This window comes from Phyllostomus discolor, chromosome 3 (genome assembly GCF_004126475.2).
Source record: "Phyllostomus discolor isolate MPI-MPIP mPhyDis1 chromosome 3, mPhyDis1.pri.v3, whole genome shotgun sequence".
Lineage (NCBI taxonomy): Eukaryota > Metazoa > Chordata > Mammalia > Chiroptera > Phyllostomidae > Phyllostomus > Phyllostomus discolor.
This window is the reverse complement of record NC_040905.2, coordinates 50,008,293-50,023,976: the sequence shown is the minus strand read 5'-3', so window position 1 is coordinate 50,023,976 and position 15,684 is coordinate 50,008,293. Positions and strand designations below refer to the sequence as shown.

Here is a 15,684-nt window from a genome sequence, read left to right as displayed (position 1 = left end):
CCCTAAAGGCGATATTAAAATAAGTTATTTATGTTTTCTTATGGTGTATAAAGATAAAGAGAACCATAAATGAAATTACATGCTATAAGATATCAAAACAGAATAAGTAAAAGATAACTAAATACAGAAACCCATTTCAAAATATTTTCTTCAATAAACCAAAGCTTGAGCTCAATACCCTACTGAGAGTCTTTTACAACTCTATCTTCTTCCCTTCTGGGTTCTTACAGTTAGAATGTGTTTTAATGTTCACTAAGAATCTGACCTGTTGACTCAAATGTTTGAAACCTTCATAGCTAACAGCATAAGTAGTTGTCTTCTAGGCTACTGAAACAGTGTAAGAAAACATAAAACTAAAAGCACTTAAGCTAACTTCTTTATAAACAATGGTGATAATACGGAAATATAAAAAGAGTTATGCTCTATTATCTTCCAGAACACAGGTCAACAGCAGGGAGTAAAGCAGCTTACCTCAAGCTAACATCTCACATCAGAGCTTTTTGGAGAATTGCTGAAAAAATTAATCTTCATTCAAAAGAGAAAAACAAATAATTATCAGGTAGTTATTCTCCTGGCTAACAGGAAGCACTGCCTAAGCTAGTACATGGTCCTGGTCTTTAAAAAGTCCCAAGTAATATTTGCTGGGAATTAAGCTGTCAACAAATCTTAGAAAATGCCAAGAAGTACTCAAAAGAACAAATGCATATTTGAGGAAAAAAACACAAAATACACATACACAACTGTGAGAACTCAAGACCACAAAGGTTATTGCTGATAATGGTAGGTAGCTAGGGAGCCAGAGAAACATTAGGAAACACATACAAACAAAATTCTAAAATTGAGAAGGGAAAAAAATATGAGACACAAATGTACAAATATTGTGGCAGTCTTATTAATTTTATCTATGAAATCATAGATATTACTACCTTATCTTTTATTGCCATTTTAGGTTGTAATTTTCTAAAGGGTGCAAACTATTATCTTGCTTTGTGCTATTAATATATAAGATTAAACACTACTTATTGGTAGGTATTGGTATTCAATAAATGTTTAGATTAAGATGATGACGACAATGATGATGGCAAAAACAATAGGCAGATGAAATGCAGCATTTAGGGACTTGGTACCTGTTAAAAGTTAATGAACTGCCACTCCAGAAATTGAATGCTTCCTTTCCAGACTGGTAGTATTAATTGTGACAGTGGAACAAAAAGAAGAGAAACCAAGCTTGGGATGTCCCACCTAAGCCAGATAAGTCAACACTAGGTCCTCGCCTTAAGGAAATAAAGAAGTTTATCTTTGTCACAATCCAATTGTTTTTAGAACATATTCAATTACTTAAAGAAAATATGTCAGGTTACTACTCACCTTTACTAATGGTTTCATAGCAGACCACACATACTCTGGCTTCCTTTTCTAAGTACTGCAGCTTACACTTCCTATTACAACAGACACCACAAAATACCTATAAAGAATAAGATATCATATTTGATTCTGTCTCAAGCATACTTATACCTACTGGAGGCAGGCAGAGAGGAAGCCCAAACTCTAACCAAAAACCATTTTTCTGATTATATAATTTTTCTAATCACTATAATGATAGGCAGTTATTAAAATGTTTTTATCTTTTACATAAATGAGGTTTCCCGAATTTAAAATTGTATCTCTAACAAGGGGAATTCCTTTAACTCAATTCTGTTCATTGGAAGGCAACAAAAATTTTCTTTAATGAATGAGTTTATAATTTAAAACACTATGATTCATTCAAAACCTTTAAAAGTAGACAATTGTTATTTTTCTGAAAGAGAGTAGAGTCGATCTCACAGCAACATATTGATGACAAATGCTGAATAACCTGACCTGACACCAGGCTAGAATCACACAATGATACTTCATTGTGGAATGAACTTAATTAACTCTCAGAAGTCCCCCAACATCCCTAGCTCCCCAATGAAATGGGAAAAATCAGACATAGCTTGTTTTTGCCATTTAGAAGCAATTAGGTGTATTTCTTCTCTCTGTCTTTTCTCCCCTAAAAAATCTTAAACATTCCTATGGACACTAAAGCAATATTGTTCTCATGATTAACTGCTGGAACAATGGTCTAGTCCCTTTTCATGTGTTTCAGGCAATTCAACAATCTTCATATCATTTTTCTATGATTTGCCATATGAAATATCTACTTGGAAGACTAAGAATAAAACTGCATTTGCCCCCCAAAAATAAAAAAGAAAAATGCTGAATAAAAAATGCAATGTTATTTCTATAGCCAGCTCTCAGAAGTTTATAGACAATTAAGGGTGTCATAACACAAATGAGGTCAGCTTCACTGTTCTGATCCTTGTGTAAGCCAATTTGCTTTTTCTTTCAGTGTTTACCTGACCACAACACTAACTGCAGAATAGTCTTAAAATTAAGTATTCAAAGACAAACAGGAACTGGCTGAATTTGGGATATCTGATGTGTTAGACAGATAAGGGCATGTATTCTTAGATTTCACAAAAATTAGTAACCACTGTTCCTCATTTTCCAGTACGTAATACCCACGACGATGTGACATTTATTCAACTCTCAAGTAATCTATAAAATGACTGCTTTCTATATTTCCATGTAGGTGAAAAACAATGATTTTAAATTAATGGAATCTTTTAATCATCTATTAATGAGCTTTTTGTCACATAAAATTTCATGTAAAATGTCTCAAAAGAATAAACAACTTAAAGATTTGTATAACTTACTTTCCCACATGCTCGGCAGTGGTGCCGCCGTTTTGTAAAAGTAAACTTGACTTGGCAGTTCATACAGTTTGGAGCTTCTGAATCAGGAACCCAAGTAGGTTGTTTCTGGCCTAAAACCAGGCCTTCTTTGCAAGTGTTTACAGGTAGAGATTCTTCATTTGCAGTTACAAGATTGGATCCACCATCAAAATTACTTTCTATATCAATGTAATTCGAGTTGAAGCTAACCTGAGGATCAGTTGTAGAATCTGTTGTACAAGAGGTTAGAGCAGTGGTATTTGTTATGCTAGGTTCGCCTTCAGGCATATTTGGAGTATCTGGCTTATTTGGTTCTTTTGAGCTCCTTGTTCTTGATGAAATGTTAAACAACTGCTTAGGTCTGGCCCCTCCAACATGAACAGATTGACTGTTAAAATCAGAGACTGACAATTCATTTGTAATCTCAGACTTACTGGTAGATAATCCTTGTTCAATTGGAATTGTACTTTTTTCCCTTAAAGAAAGGCTACCATTTTCTGCCGTATGTTGTTTATCAATTGTTTCACAAATCATATTACTACCAGGACTTTCCCCAGTAGCTCCTGCTTCAGCATTGAAGTATTTATTACTGATGTTTGTATTATCTAGTCCTTCCATATTTATCTGATTCATCTGAAATTTTGAGTCATTTACATTTTCTTCAAATGACTTTATGTCGCTGGTCTGAAGATACTGTTCAGTCAGAAAAGCATCAAGTTCAGCATCACTAACTAGTGTGCCACTTTTCATGCCTTCATCAATATTAAAGTAATCTAGGTCTTGTCCATTGATATCATTGCTTAAAAAAGTGAGACTTTCACAATAATCAGGAGACTCTGGAGCATTAGCACCAGAAAGCTCCATTTGAGATTCTGCCACTATAGAAGAACTAGTGTTATCAGAATAATCCAAAGAATCAACTCTGACTACCTTCTGGTCAGGATCTATCTTTCTGTCTCCCACCTTTTCAATTAATGGCTGATGAAGTATGTTTTTACATTCTTCCTGTTTCAAAACATCAGTCTCCTTCAATGGTTCCCCACCTAGAATAATACTCTTCTGTATGTCTTCATGCACAGTCACTATTTCTTGTATGTTATCTTTATGCTCACACTGATGTAAACAATCATCATGCATTTTACTTTCAATTAATGATCCACACAAAGACCCTCTGTGTACTGGAAGACAGGACAATGAGGAGTATATATCTTCATTTGAAACATGTAAAGTTGGAGAGGAATCTTGGATTACATCTTTATTATCTTTAAGATCTAAATTTGAGTCTTCTTTTGAAGACTGTTTTATAAATAGAGCAGTCCTATCTTCTTGAAAGGAGTCAGGTAATTTGAAATTTTCATCTCTTGAATTTGACTCATTTAAGCATAAACCTTCATTTTTTGGAAGACTGCAAGGCAAAGCAACAGGGCTGTCTCCTTCTTTTAAACATTCTGTGGCAGCTATGACTGCTCCATGTACCTTGTCTTTTCCCACACAGCCATCAGCTTTTACTAATTCACATGGCTGGGTCTTGTCTTGTAGGTTGTCTTTGGCATCAAACATTTCGGAACTTTGTTGAGTCAAGGCAGATGGCAAGTTCAAATCAACAACAGGTTCTAACTGGTTAGAGTTCTTTATATCCTTTAAATTTTCTTTTCCACTGTAATTACACGAATCCGAAAGTATTGTATTTACATTTATATTCAATTCTTTAGTTCTACTGATTTCTCTGTTTTGTAATTCACAGTTGACATCATTTTGTTCCTCTCTGACAGCATTATTACCATGGTCTGTTGATGAAACACAAAGAGTTTCTGACACTGAAGATAAATCCAATCCAGTCAAAGAATCGACACTAGACTTAAAATCATCTGGCAATAATTTTTTAATATATTCTTCATTATTAGTTACATGAACTAAGTTACCCATGTCACTTATCAGATCACAGACTGGTTTACTACATCGTCCCACATATAAAGGCAGGGTTTCATCTGAAGTGCCACCATCCACAGAAGAAAGAAGATCAAGTCCTGTTACATTTTTTTCGTTTTGTATGGAAGTTAGTCCCTCATGTGTTTTTTCATTCAATGAAATCTGATTTGTTTCATAGCATGTTTCTGATGAAACACAACAATTAATGCATTGTTGATCTTTTGGCAGTGGTAAAGTTAACTGTGAGGAAGCCAACTCTGAAGAAACTGAACAGTGGTTATAATCATATGCATTTTGTGCATCTTGGAGATAATCTTGTTCATCTAATTGAAATAAAGATACAATGTTATTTAGGAGAATCAAATCAAAATTATTACAAAGATGTTATGTTTTCTAAGACTCCCAAACTAACTAAACTTTTTTTAGAGATAGATTACTCTCTTGCAAAATGGTAAAAACTCCAAAATTACTTTTATTTGGATTAAAAGTACTTGGGGTTTTCACTTTTGGCTGTAGATATTACAAAGTGATACAAATTCACTCAAAATAACTGATAAAAACCAAACTAAGGAACAGCTGAAAAACAATTTAACTTCTTTGTTCCACCCTCTAGTTTCCTAGTCTTCATTCTAAGATCAGGAAAATACCATCTCTCATAGTAATGAAATACCAGTTATGTAAAGCTTTCAAGTTCATATGTTGGTTTCAAAGGTGTTTCTTTTAGCTGTATTAGTATCTGGAGAGAAACTTCTAGTTATTTTACTTTGATTTTTGCCTATTGGTTACATTCAGTATAAGAATAAATGAATATATTTTAATGAAATAAGTGAACTTTTATGGAAGATAAACCATGCTACCCAAAATTGAAACCAAATTTTGCTAAGATTACTCTATATCTGAGATAACCAAATTAAAGCTATTTGTAAATTTCATTACTGACAAAAATGAAAAACCAACAAACCTGGATTCTGTTCAAAATCATCAAGTAGTTTGTCCAAGTCATTGACTGCTGCTTTAAAATAACTGTCCATCCTACTTGTAGACTTACTCAGAATTTAATTCTTGTATACCTAGAAAATAAAAAGTATGATAGTTCATTAAATTCTCAAATATGCAAGTATTATACCATCTACTATATGCCAAGAAACACAGTCAGGATATAGACACAAAATTCATGAATATTGATTTGAGGATCTATAATTTAGTTGGGGAATTTGCCTCTATATACACACAAAAAAATGACACGAAAACCAACTCTAACAACATACTATGCAAACATAAACTATTACAAATTTTAAAACACATAACTCACAGATCAAAAAAATTCTTAACTGAAAGCTAAAAATAGTTATAGTACCATATATCAAATAATATAAGTATACTACATTCAGATAAAAATAGTGCATATTAAAAGCCTGTGAGACTCGGCAAAAGTGGTACTTCAACAGATGCTTAGGACCTTAGATGCTTATACTATTATAGAAAAGAAGACTGAAAACTTATGAACTAGGAGCAGAAATTAAAGAAATAGAAAACAACCATACAGAGAGAGATACAAGAAAACCAAAATTTAGTTTTATGAATAAGGTAAATGAACCTCTGATCTGTGACAGGAACTCCACCAAGTGAACCTGAGACACCATGAAAGAATCTATCACTGACTAATGGGATAACACCAAAAGAACACAGGAGACAAGTTGAAGGGCTCCCACTGGCTTAAATGAAACAGCTGGACATCAGATAAACGAAGATTGCGAATGGCTGAAATCAAATCAAATCAAATAGGTAAAAAAAAAAGAGGTCTCACTGATACTAAAAGCATAAACAAATCAACCCACCCATTGGAGGGATTCTAGGGCACTAACTCATTACTCTGACATTGATTCATTAAGGGAGAAAGAGCCAAGAATTTACCCTGCCCTTTCTTTACAAAATATCCTTTAGGATAACAGAATAGTTGCTGAGGGAAAGTTCATTAGATAAGAATGCCAGCTAATAAATATAGAAAGATCATTAAAAATCATCTGCTTGCATTCCCTAATAAATGGACTAGGCAATGGCTTTCATCAATGGATTAAATTTAGATGAAAGGTTGGAGGGTAATCATAATGGTGGGGCCAGTCCAACACGTCTGACTCCAGTGATCAATTTCACCATCAACAAATGTGGACAAACCAAACACGTGCCTCATATGGAAGATAAAGCATCATGTAAAAAGTATTCCTGCTTAAAAAAAATTGAACCTGAATCTAATCAAGCTTTTAGAACTAAATACATGTTTATTGGAAATTCAAGAATAGAGGGACAAGTTAAATTACATCAAAGGAAACCAATCAGCTAAATCCAGAAGGCAGAACACTCTACAGGAGTGTTCCTCAAACTGTCTATGGTGAATGGCCTTTTCTTTTTTCACTTCCAGTCTGTTACAAATTGTTAGTTTTGTAAAACACAGTAAAGCAATACAAATTTTGTAATAATACATCTAAGCAAAAAATATACACTATTAAGTACACCTGAATGGTTGCCTAGAGTGAGGAATGGAGTAAGAAATGAGGGATAGGCAATAAACATGGAAGAAAACCTGACTTGGGGTGCTGAACACAATACAATAGACAGATGACGTATTATAGAATTGTATACCTGAAACCTATATAATTTTATTAACCAATGTCACCCCAATAAATTTAATAAGAAAGAAAAAAAGGCAACAAATGAGAGGGCTTTACAAAGAGCACTTAATGATAGTTGCCATAAACTAAGGACACTTGAGGTCTAGAAAAAATAAAAGATACTTTAAAGATGGGTTAAAAAGATTAGACAGAGCTTAAGAGAGAACTAAATGTATTAAAAGATCTATCTGAAGAAATTACCAATAATGCAACCCAGAGAGATGAGAAAGAGAAAAATATGAGAAAGAGGTAAAGAGACATGGATGACAGAATGAGAATGGGGTCCCATAAGGGGAAAGAAGAGAGTGCACAGATCAAGTATATTTGAAAACATAATGCTAGGAGTTTTTCCAAAATCGATGAATAACACAACAGATACAGACATCTCACTATATTAAGCAAAATAATTAAAGAGAAATCCACAGTTAGACACTCTATAGTGAAACTTTTGAACTCCAAAGACCCAGCAGCCAGAGAGAAAAGAACAGTAATTACACTGGCAACAGATAACTTCAGAACAGTTTTCAATAACAATGATATGTCATTCTAACTCAATACAGCATATTACTCTCTTTACTTTCATTTTTAAGCTGTAGTTATACCATACATATACAAGAGTGCACAAAACATAAAGATATCAAAACAAACAAAAAGGAATTTGAAGGGAGACAATGCAGGAAGCAGAAGAAAATGTCAAAGAAATATTCTCAGAAAAAAAGTAATGCAACTATGAAACAGGAAGGGGAAGCCATAAATAAGGAACATATACAAAAAAAAGATCATAAAAATTGATAGCAGAAATGTGAGGTTTTAGGATGCAGTGAAAGGAGTGCTTAGAGTTATAGCATTAAGTACACATATTTTTTTTAAGAAAGATCTAAAAATCAATAATATAAGCTTCCACCTTGGGAAACTAGGGGAAAAAGGGCAATTTAAACCCAAAGCAAGTAGAAGATAATAAAGATTAGAGCAGAAATCAATGGAATTAAAAACAGGGAAACAATATAGAAATCACTGAAACCAAAAAAGCTTTCTTTGAAAAGATGAATAAAAGTGATAAACTAGGCTAATCAGAAATGAAAGAAAGGTCATAACTACTGATGCCATAGATACTTAAAGGAAAAGTGAGGAGTATTATAAACTCTGCCCACAAACTTGAAAATTGAGATGAAATGGATCAACTCCTTGACACAAACTACCAAAATTCACACAAGGAGAAACAGATAACCTGAACAGTCTTATATCTATTAGCAAAAATTGAAACAATAATTAATAACCTCCCACAAAATAAATCACCAAATCCAGATGGCTTCACTGGTAAATTGTATTGAACATCTGAGGAAGAAATGATAGCAATTCTCCATAGTCTCTTCTAGGAAAAAGAAGTAAACACTTCCTAGCTCATTTCATAAGACCAGTATTACTCTAATACCAAAACCAGATAAAGACATTACAATAAAGAAAACTATAGACCAATTTTGCTTGTGAACACAGACCTAAAAAGTACTCAGTAAAATATCTGCATATTGATTCCAACAATGTATAAAAAGAATTCTATACAATAGCCAAGTGTGACTGATGCAGCTATGCAAGCCTGATTCAACAACTGAAAGTTAATCAATGTAATTCATACAGACTAAAGAATTATCACATAATTTTATTAACTGATGCAAAAAAATCTGACAAAACCATGTACCTACTCATGATAAAAACTCAGCAAACTATGAGTATAAGCAGAACTTCAATCTGATGATGAATATCTACATAATACCTACACCTAACATTATACTTAATTATGAGAAACTATATCCCTTCCCTCCAAAGACTGGGATGAAAGAAGGATGTCTTCTCTCACCACTCCTATACAACATAGTACTGAAAACCTTGCTAGTGCAATAAGGCAAAAGGAAATAAAAGGTACAATTTTTGGAAAGGAAAAAAAAACTGTCTCTATTTGCAATAAGTTTCAATGTAGAATATCCCCCAACATTGACCCCCCCAAAATGGAAAGTGAGTATAGCAAGGATGCAGGATACATGGATAATATATAAAAACCAAATTCATTCCTTTATATGAGCAAGGAATAACTGGAATTTGAAATTTAAAAAAATAACATTTATAGTAGCACCTCAAAAACATGAAATACTTAGGTATAAATCTAACATAATATATATAAGACCAATATGTGAAAAATTACAAATGCTGATGGAAAAAAAACAAAGAAGATCTAAATAAATGTGATATATTCCATGATCATGGATAGGAAAACTCAATATTAAGATGTCAATTCTTCCCAACTTAATCTCTAGGTTAAAAGCAATCTCAATCAAAAGTCCAGCAACTCTGTAGGGCTCAGGAAATTGATTCTTGAGTGTATATGGAATGGCAAAAGACCTTGAGTAGCCAATATAATACTTAAAAAGAAGAATAAAGTTGAAGGACTCATACTTGGTTTTAAGACTTAAAACCTGGCTGCGTATATCAATGGAACACAATAGAGAGCCCAGAAACAGATCCAAACAAGTACAGTCAATATATCTTTGACAAAGGAGCAAATGCCTTTCAAATGCCTTTCAAAGAAGAAAGAGCAGTCTTTCAACAAGTGGTGCTGAGAAAACTGGACATCCCTATGCAAAAATATGAACCTAGATACAGACATTATACTTTACATAAAAAGTATTTAAAATAGATAGTAGGCCTAAATGTAAAATGCAGTATTATAAAACTTCTTGAAGAAAAGGTAAGAGAAAATCTACATAACTTTGGGTTTGGTGATGAGTTTTTAAATACGTCAATGCCACGATCCATGAAAGAAAAATATTGGTAAATTCTATTATTAAAATTAAAATTTTATTTCATCTGCTCTGAAAAAGACACTGTTTAAAAGAATGAGAAGACAAGCCAGAGTCTGGGAGATACTATATTTTGCTGTATATAATGCATACTTTTTTGCCCAAATTTCTGAGGGAAAAATAAGGATGCTCATTATATGTGGGTAGTACCTGAAATACCTTCTATTTGTTCTTGGGTTTTGTAATTATTTGTTGCATAAAATTTCTTGTACCATAATATGTTCAAAAATAAATGCTAAAATTCCTTTATAATACAAAAAACAAGTATCTAAATACAAATAAATAATGGGTTGAATTAAAAAATTAACATGAAAGATTCTTTTCCTGAAAGTTTGGGCCCAAAATATGGATGTGCTTTATACACAGCAAGATATGGTAATATTTGCAAAATACTTGTCTGATGAAGAACTTGTATCTAAAATCTACAAAGAACTCTTAAAATTTAATTAATTAGAAAATAAACAATCTAATTAAGAAATGAGTAAAAGTTCTGAACAAACACCTCACCAAAGAAGATACACAGATAACAAATATTTGTCTTTAGGAGACTGCAGACTAAACAATGAGATACTATTTCACATCTATTACAATGGCTAAAATCCAAAAATCTGACAACACCAAATGCTGCAAGGATGCTGAACAGCAGGAACTCTCATTTGTTGCTGATGGGAAAGCAAAATGGTACAGCCACTTTAGAAGACAAATTTGGCAGAATCTTACAAAACTAAACGAAGTCTTACTATATGACCCAGCAATCATACTACTAGTTGGGTAAGTATTTACCCAACTGACTTAAAGATTTCTGTTCACACAAGAACTTGAAATGTTTACAGCAGCTCTATTCATAACTGCTAAAATTTGGAATCATCCAAGATGCCCTTCAGTAAGTTAATAGATAACTAAACTGTGGTACAGCCATGTAATGGAATATTACTCAGTGATATAAATAAATGAGTTATCAAAGCCACAAAAAGACATAGATAAACCCTAAATCCTTATTGCCAAGTGAAAGAAGCCAGTCTAAAAAAATCTACATGTTGTACAATTCTAATTGTATGACATTCTGGAAAAGGTAAAACTACAGAGACAGTAATCACAGTGACTGCCAATATTTTGGGGCAGGGGAGGATTAAACAGGTAAAGCACAGTGAATTTTTTAGGGTAGAGAAACTATACTGTATGATACTATAATAGTGAATACAAGGCATTAAGCCTTTTTAAATACCTATAGAACTTTAAAGCAAAAAGAATAAACCTCAATGCATGCAAACTTTAAAAAATTATTTAGAAGGTCAGGGGATCTCCCAATGGAATGCGAATGTGACAAAAGAGTCTAAATGCATTACAAATGCAAAAAACAACCTTACAGAAGCAAGTGGAGGAATCAAGTGCGGCCTTTGGAAATGAGCGGAGCATGCAAGACTAAAGGCAAAAGGAACACAAGCATTGCAATCTAGCTGATAAAGCGATTTCCTATGAGGGTACAGGTTAACAATTCTGAAACCAGTACACATGTATACTGGAACTGAAATTAAGTAATTGGATGGCTGATGGTGGAAGCCTGGTTTCTCTCTGTGGAGGGAAAGGTTATAGATAATCAAGGAAAGGAAGCTAGAATAATCCATATAGTAATGGATTTAAGTTTGAGACATCAGTGTAAATAAGCCCATGTTTAGCTTAATATGGCACAGATGATTACACATGGAAATATATATAGATACTAGTGTGTATATATGAGACATGTATATAGATACTAATTATATATAGTATCTATGCTATATATTAGTATATATGTATACTAATATCAAATACATACATTAGTATTTGTATATGTGTATATACTAATATATGTATACAAATATCAAATACATAGATCATATACATATACTAGCATATATGTATACTAATATCTAAATATACACATATATGTATACAGATATATGTATCTATATATGTGTATATACAAACACACACATATATATCTTGCTCTGTCAGCTGAGAGGGCCTAGAAGCAAGACATCTCAATGATAACAAGCATTTAGGGCCCTGATCCTGGTTTCTCCAACAAAGGAACCAATGTTCCTCGGAGAAATGACTAATCCTAGGACTGGGGCAGCACATATATACAAGATGAGCATGGGACATCTTGTAAGAAAGTGCACATGTGTGTGTGCCCCACACATACAAAAAAAGTAGGAATATGTCAAAGGGATGCAGGAGCCAACTGAAAGAGCTCCCAAGGGCCAAAGGTGAGATGAACTGAATAAAATAAAGCAGTACTGGATTATAACCCAAAGCATTAAAAAATCTATGAGATAAATGGTTAAATAAATAAATGGGGGAACAAGACATATCTCCCATACAAAAAGATGCCAAATAACATGTAGATATTTTGCACTTAAGGAAGCGGACCATAACTCACCACTCAAACATGTGCTGCACACAGTAACTTTCTAGAGAGCATAGTATGAAAAATATCTTCACAGTGGTGAAATCTGACAAACACTACCTCAAGCTTAGGATCAAGGTTAAGATCAGTGGTGTTAAGTCATGTTGATAATATGCACACTCAATATGATATGATAAGAATGGCACTTTATCTCTGTTGTCTTCTTCCCAAAACATATTACTGCAATCTAATCATGAAAAAAACATCAGACAAATCCCAACTGACATTCTACAGAGTGAATGACTAGTAATCCTCAACACTGTCAAGGGGATCAATAACAAATTATGTTTGAGAAACTGTCACAAGCATGAGTAGCCTAAGGAAACAATAATCAGTGTGATGTAGTATCCTGGAACATGAAAAAGTCTATTAGGAGAAAATTGAAGAAATGCGAATAATGTATGGACTTTAGATAATACTGTATAACACTGGTTCACTGATTATGACAAATATACTATGTTAATGTAAGATATAATAATAGAGAAAATGGGTATGTGATATATGGGAACTCTGTACTATACTCCTGCAAATCTAAAACTGTTCTAAATTAAAAAATTATTTTAAAAAATGAAATCAAAGCATTGGAAAATATAGTTGAAAAAATATTCTAGGAAATAAAACAAATGAAAGGGAAGTAGAACAGGAGAAAAGATTAGAAATTACAGAATCAATCTAATAAGGTCTATTATTCAAATTACAAGAAGTCCAGAAAGAAAGTGGAGGGGGGGAAAAAGGAAGAAAGAGTCAAATGAAATAAATACCCCAGAAATGAAGGATATGATTCCTAGGTGGAAAGGGCCCATTTGGGGCTAGACCCAATGAGTGAAAAACCTTTACCAAGGCACATCATTATGAAGTTCAGAATACCTAAGTGGTTTAAGGGAAGATCACACCATTTCATACCACAATCTGCATCCCCCACCTTCCCTTCCCCCAACACTACTGACACCCTGTCCCACCCTGCTCTCTTTTATCTCTTTTCTAAAGCACTTACTTACTTTACAACTTTCTAACATTTTGTATAGTGTATTTAATATATTTGTTGTTTACCATCTGGAACAACTCCCTATGTGAATTTAAGTTCCATGAGGGAAGGGATCTTGTATTTTTGTTCACCCATATATTCAAAGCATCTTCAAGAGTGCCTGCCACAAAAAAATGCTTAATAAATAATTAATGAATAAATATAAAAACTTTCAGAGAGAAGTAACAAGCCACATAAAAAGGGTTATCACTTTGGAAGTAGACTTCTTGATAGCAACACTAGAAGCTAGAAAACAATGGAACCATGCCTCCAAAATTCTATAAGTAAATAATTTACAAACTAGAATTCTATACTCAGCTAAGCTATCAATCAAGTGTGAGGGTAGAATAAATAAACATGTGTAGACTTGTGAGAATCCACCCCAAAATTTGCCTACCATTCAATCTTTCTCAAGAAGCTACTAGAAGATGTACTCTACTAACATGAGGGAGACACCAAGAAAGCAGAAGACCTGATATCCTAGAAACAGACTACGTGACACAAAGAAAAACAAATGGAATTCACTGAAGGATATATAAGGACACTCCAGGAAGAAAGCTGTGCAATTGGCCTAGAGAGTAACCCATCATGACAAACACATGATGACAATTACAGGGAAGAAGTAAAAAAACAAACAAATGATCTGATGTGTTTGAATCTACAAAAAGGAGATTTATCTATCTTGCCTGAAGGGTTATTAATACATTAAACAGAAGATATAAAAGATATATTAAAAAGACATAAAACACATTATGACATACATGGAAAGATAGATGTATAAAAAAGCTAGTAATTATTAACTCTAGGAGAAAAAAAAAATCATATAAGGAAATACCATCACAATATACTATCAGACTCAATATTTACATAATTTTTACATAATATTTACATGATCACACAATATTAACATAATTAAATTATGTCAACACTAAATGATGATTTAAATAAAATTAACACAACTAATTTGTGAATATAAAGAAGAGGGATGGAATAGTGCCATGCAGTGTTTAAAGGTGGAGGTTGATATAACAAAACTAGACTCCGATTTTCTATAATAGGAAATTGGCAAATAACATCTAAAACTATGGTAAAATGGGGATAGAGAGGGGAGAAAGCTGTATAAGCAAGCATGTTATTTTTAAAAATTAGAGGTAAAAAAACAGTTGAATAGCCATTGACTTCAGGAGAAGCCTTTCTCAATAAGGTTTCTGTGAGAGAATTAAGCCCTACTGCCCTAAGGCATTCACTTTATGTGATAAGTTCATTTCTCTTCTATACATCTAAATTGTTATTAGTTATATACCATCCTTGGGGGAATTGAGAAAATAGTTACTCAAATCATTTTCTGTATTTTGTGATTCTGATAAGGAACACTGATTGAGAAAGGATACTTCTGGAGAACGGGATGCAGGGGAGAGAAGGACTAGAACAGAAAGCTATTATTTTTCATTAAGTCATAGTATTACTTAATTCTTTAGATTATGTACAGGTATCCCTTTGATAAACATAAATATTACATTAAAAATAAATATAACAGTAAAAATAGTAAAGGAACTTTGAATATAGAACGTATAAAAAAAATAAAGCACAGGAATTGAAAGGTCTAGAAATAATTTCTCATTAGAAAAAGCCAAAGAATTTTTCTAAAAAATTGTGGAGTTCAATAAATATTCACAAAATATCTGTCTATATAGCAATGTACTACTCATTATATTATTTGATGCTTTCAAAGATATTAAAAAGGTAAAATAATCACAAAATAATAATGTATTCTGCCCTGGCTGTTGTGGCTCAGTAGACTGAGCACTGGCCTGCAAACCAAAGGGTCATTGTTTAGATTCCCAGTTAGGGCACATGCCTGGGCTGCAGGCCACATCCCCAGTAGGGGGTGCTTGAGAGGCAACCACACATTGATGTTTCTCTCCCTTTCTTTCTCCCTCCCTTCCTCTCTCTCTAAAAATAAATAAATAAAATATTTTTTAAAAAATAACAAATTCCAAAAATT

At 33.0% G+C, this 15,684-nt stretch overlaps 1 protein-coding gene across 3 annotated transcripts in view; it reads right to left on the bottom strand.

The window, feature by feature from the left end:
- Window positions 1-15,684, bottom strand: part of ZFYVE16 (zinc finger FYVE-type containing 16) — a 47,845-nt gene that overhangs the window by 28,051 nt on the left and 4,110 nt on the right. For 2 of the 3 annotated variants that reach the window (XM_028532341.2, XM_028532349.2), the window contains 3 exons: window positions 5,647-5,755; window positions 2,739-5,008; window positions 1,369-1,465 (listed from right to left, as the gene is read on the bottom strand). In XM_028532341.2, coding sequence (XP_028388142.1) covers window positions 1,369-1,465; window positions 2,739-5,008; window positions 5,647-5,716 — 2,437 coding nt within the window. In that variant the 5' untranslated portion in view covers window positions 5,717-5,755. Of the gene's footprint in view, window positions 1-1,360; window positions 1,466-2,738; window positions 5,009-5,646; window positions 5,756-15,684 lie in introns of those variants that run through there. The other variant, XM_036020467.1, reaches the window with a different exon arrangement.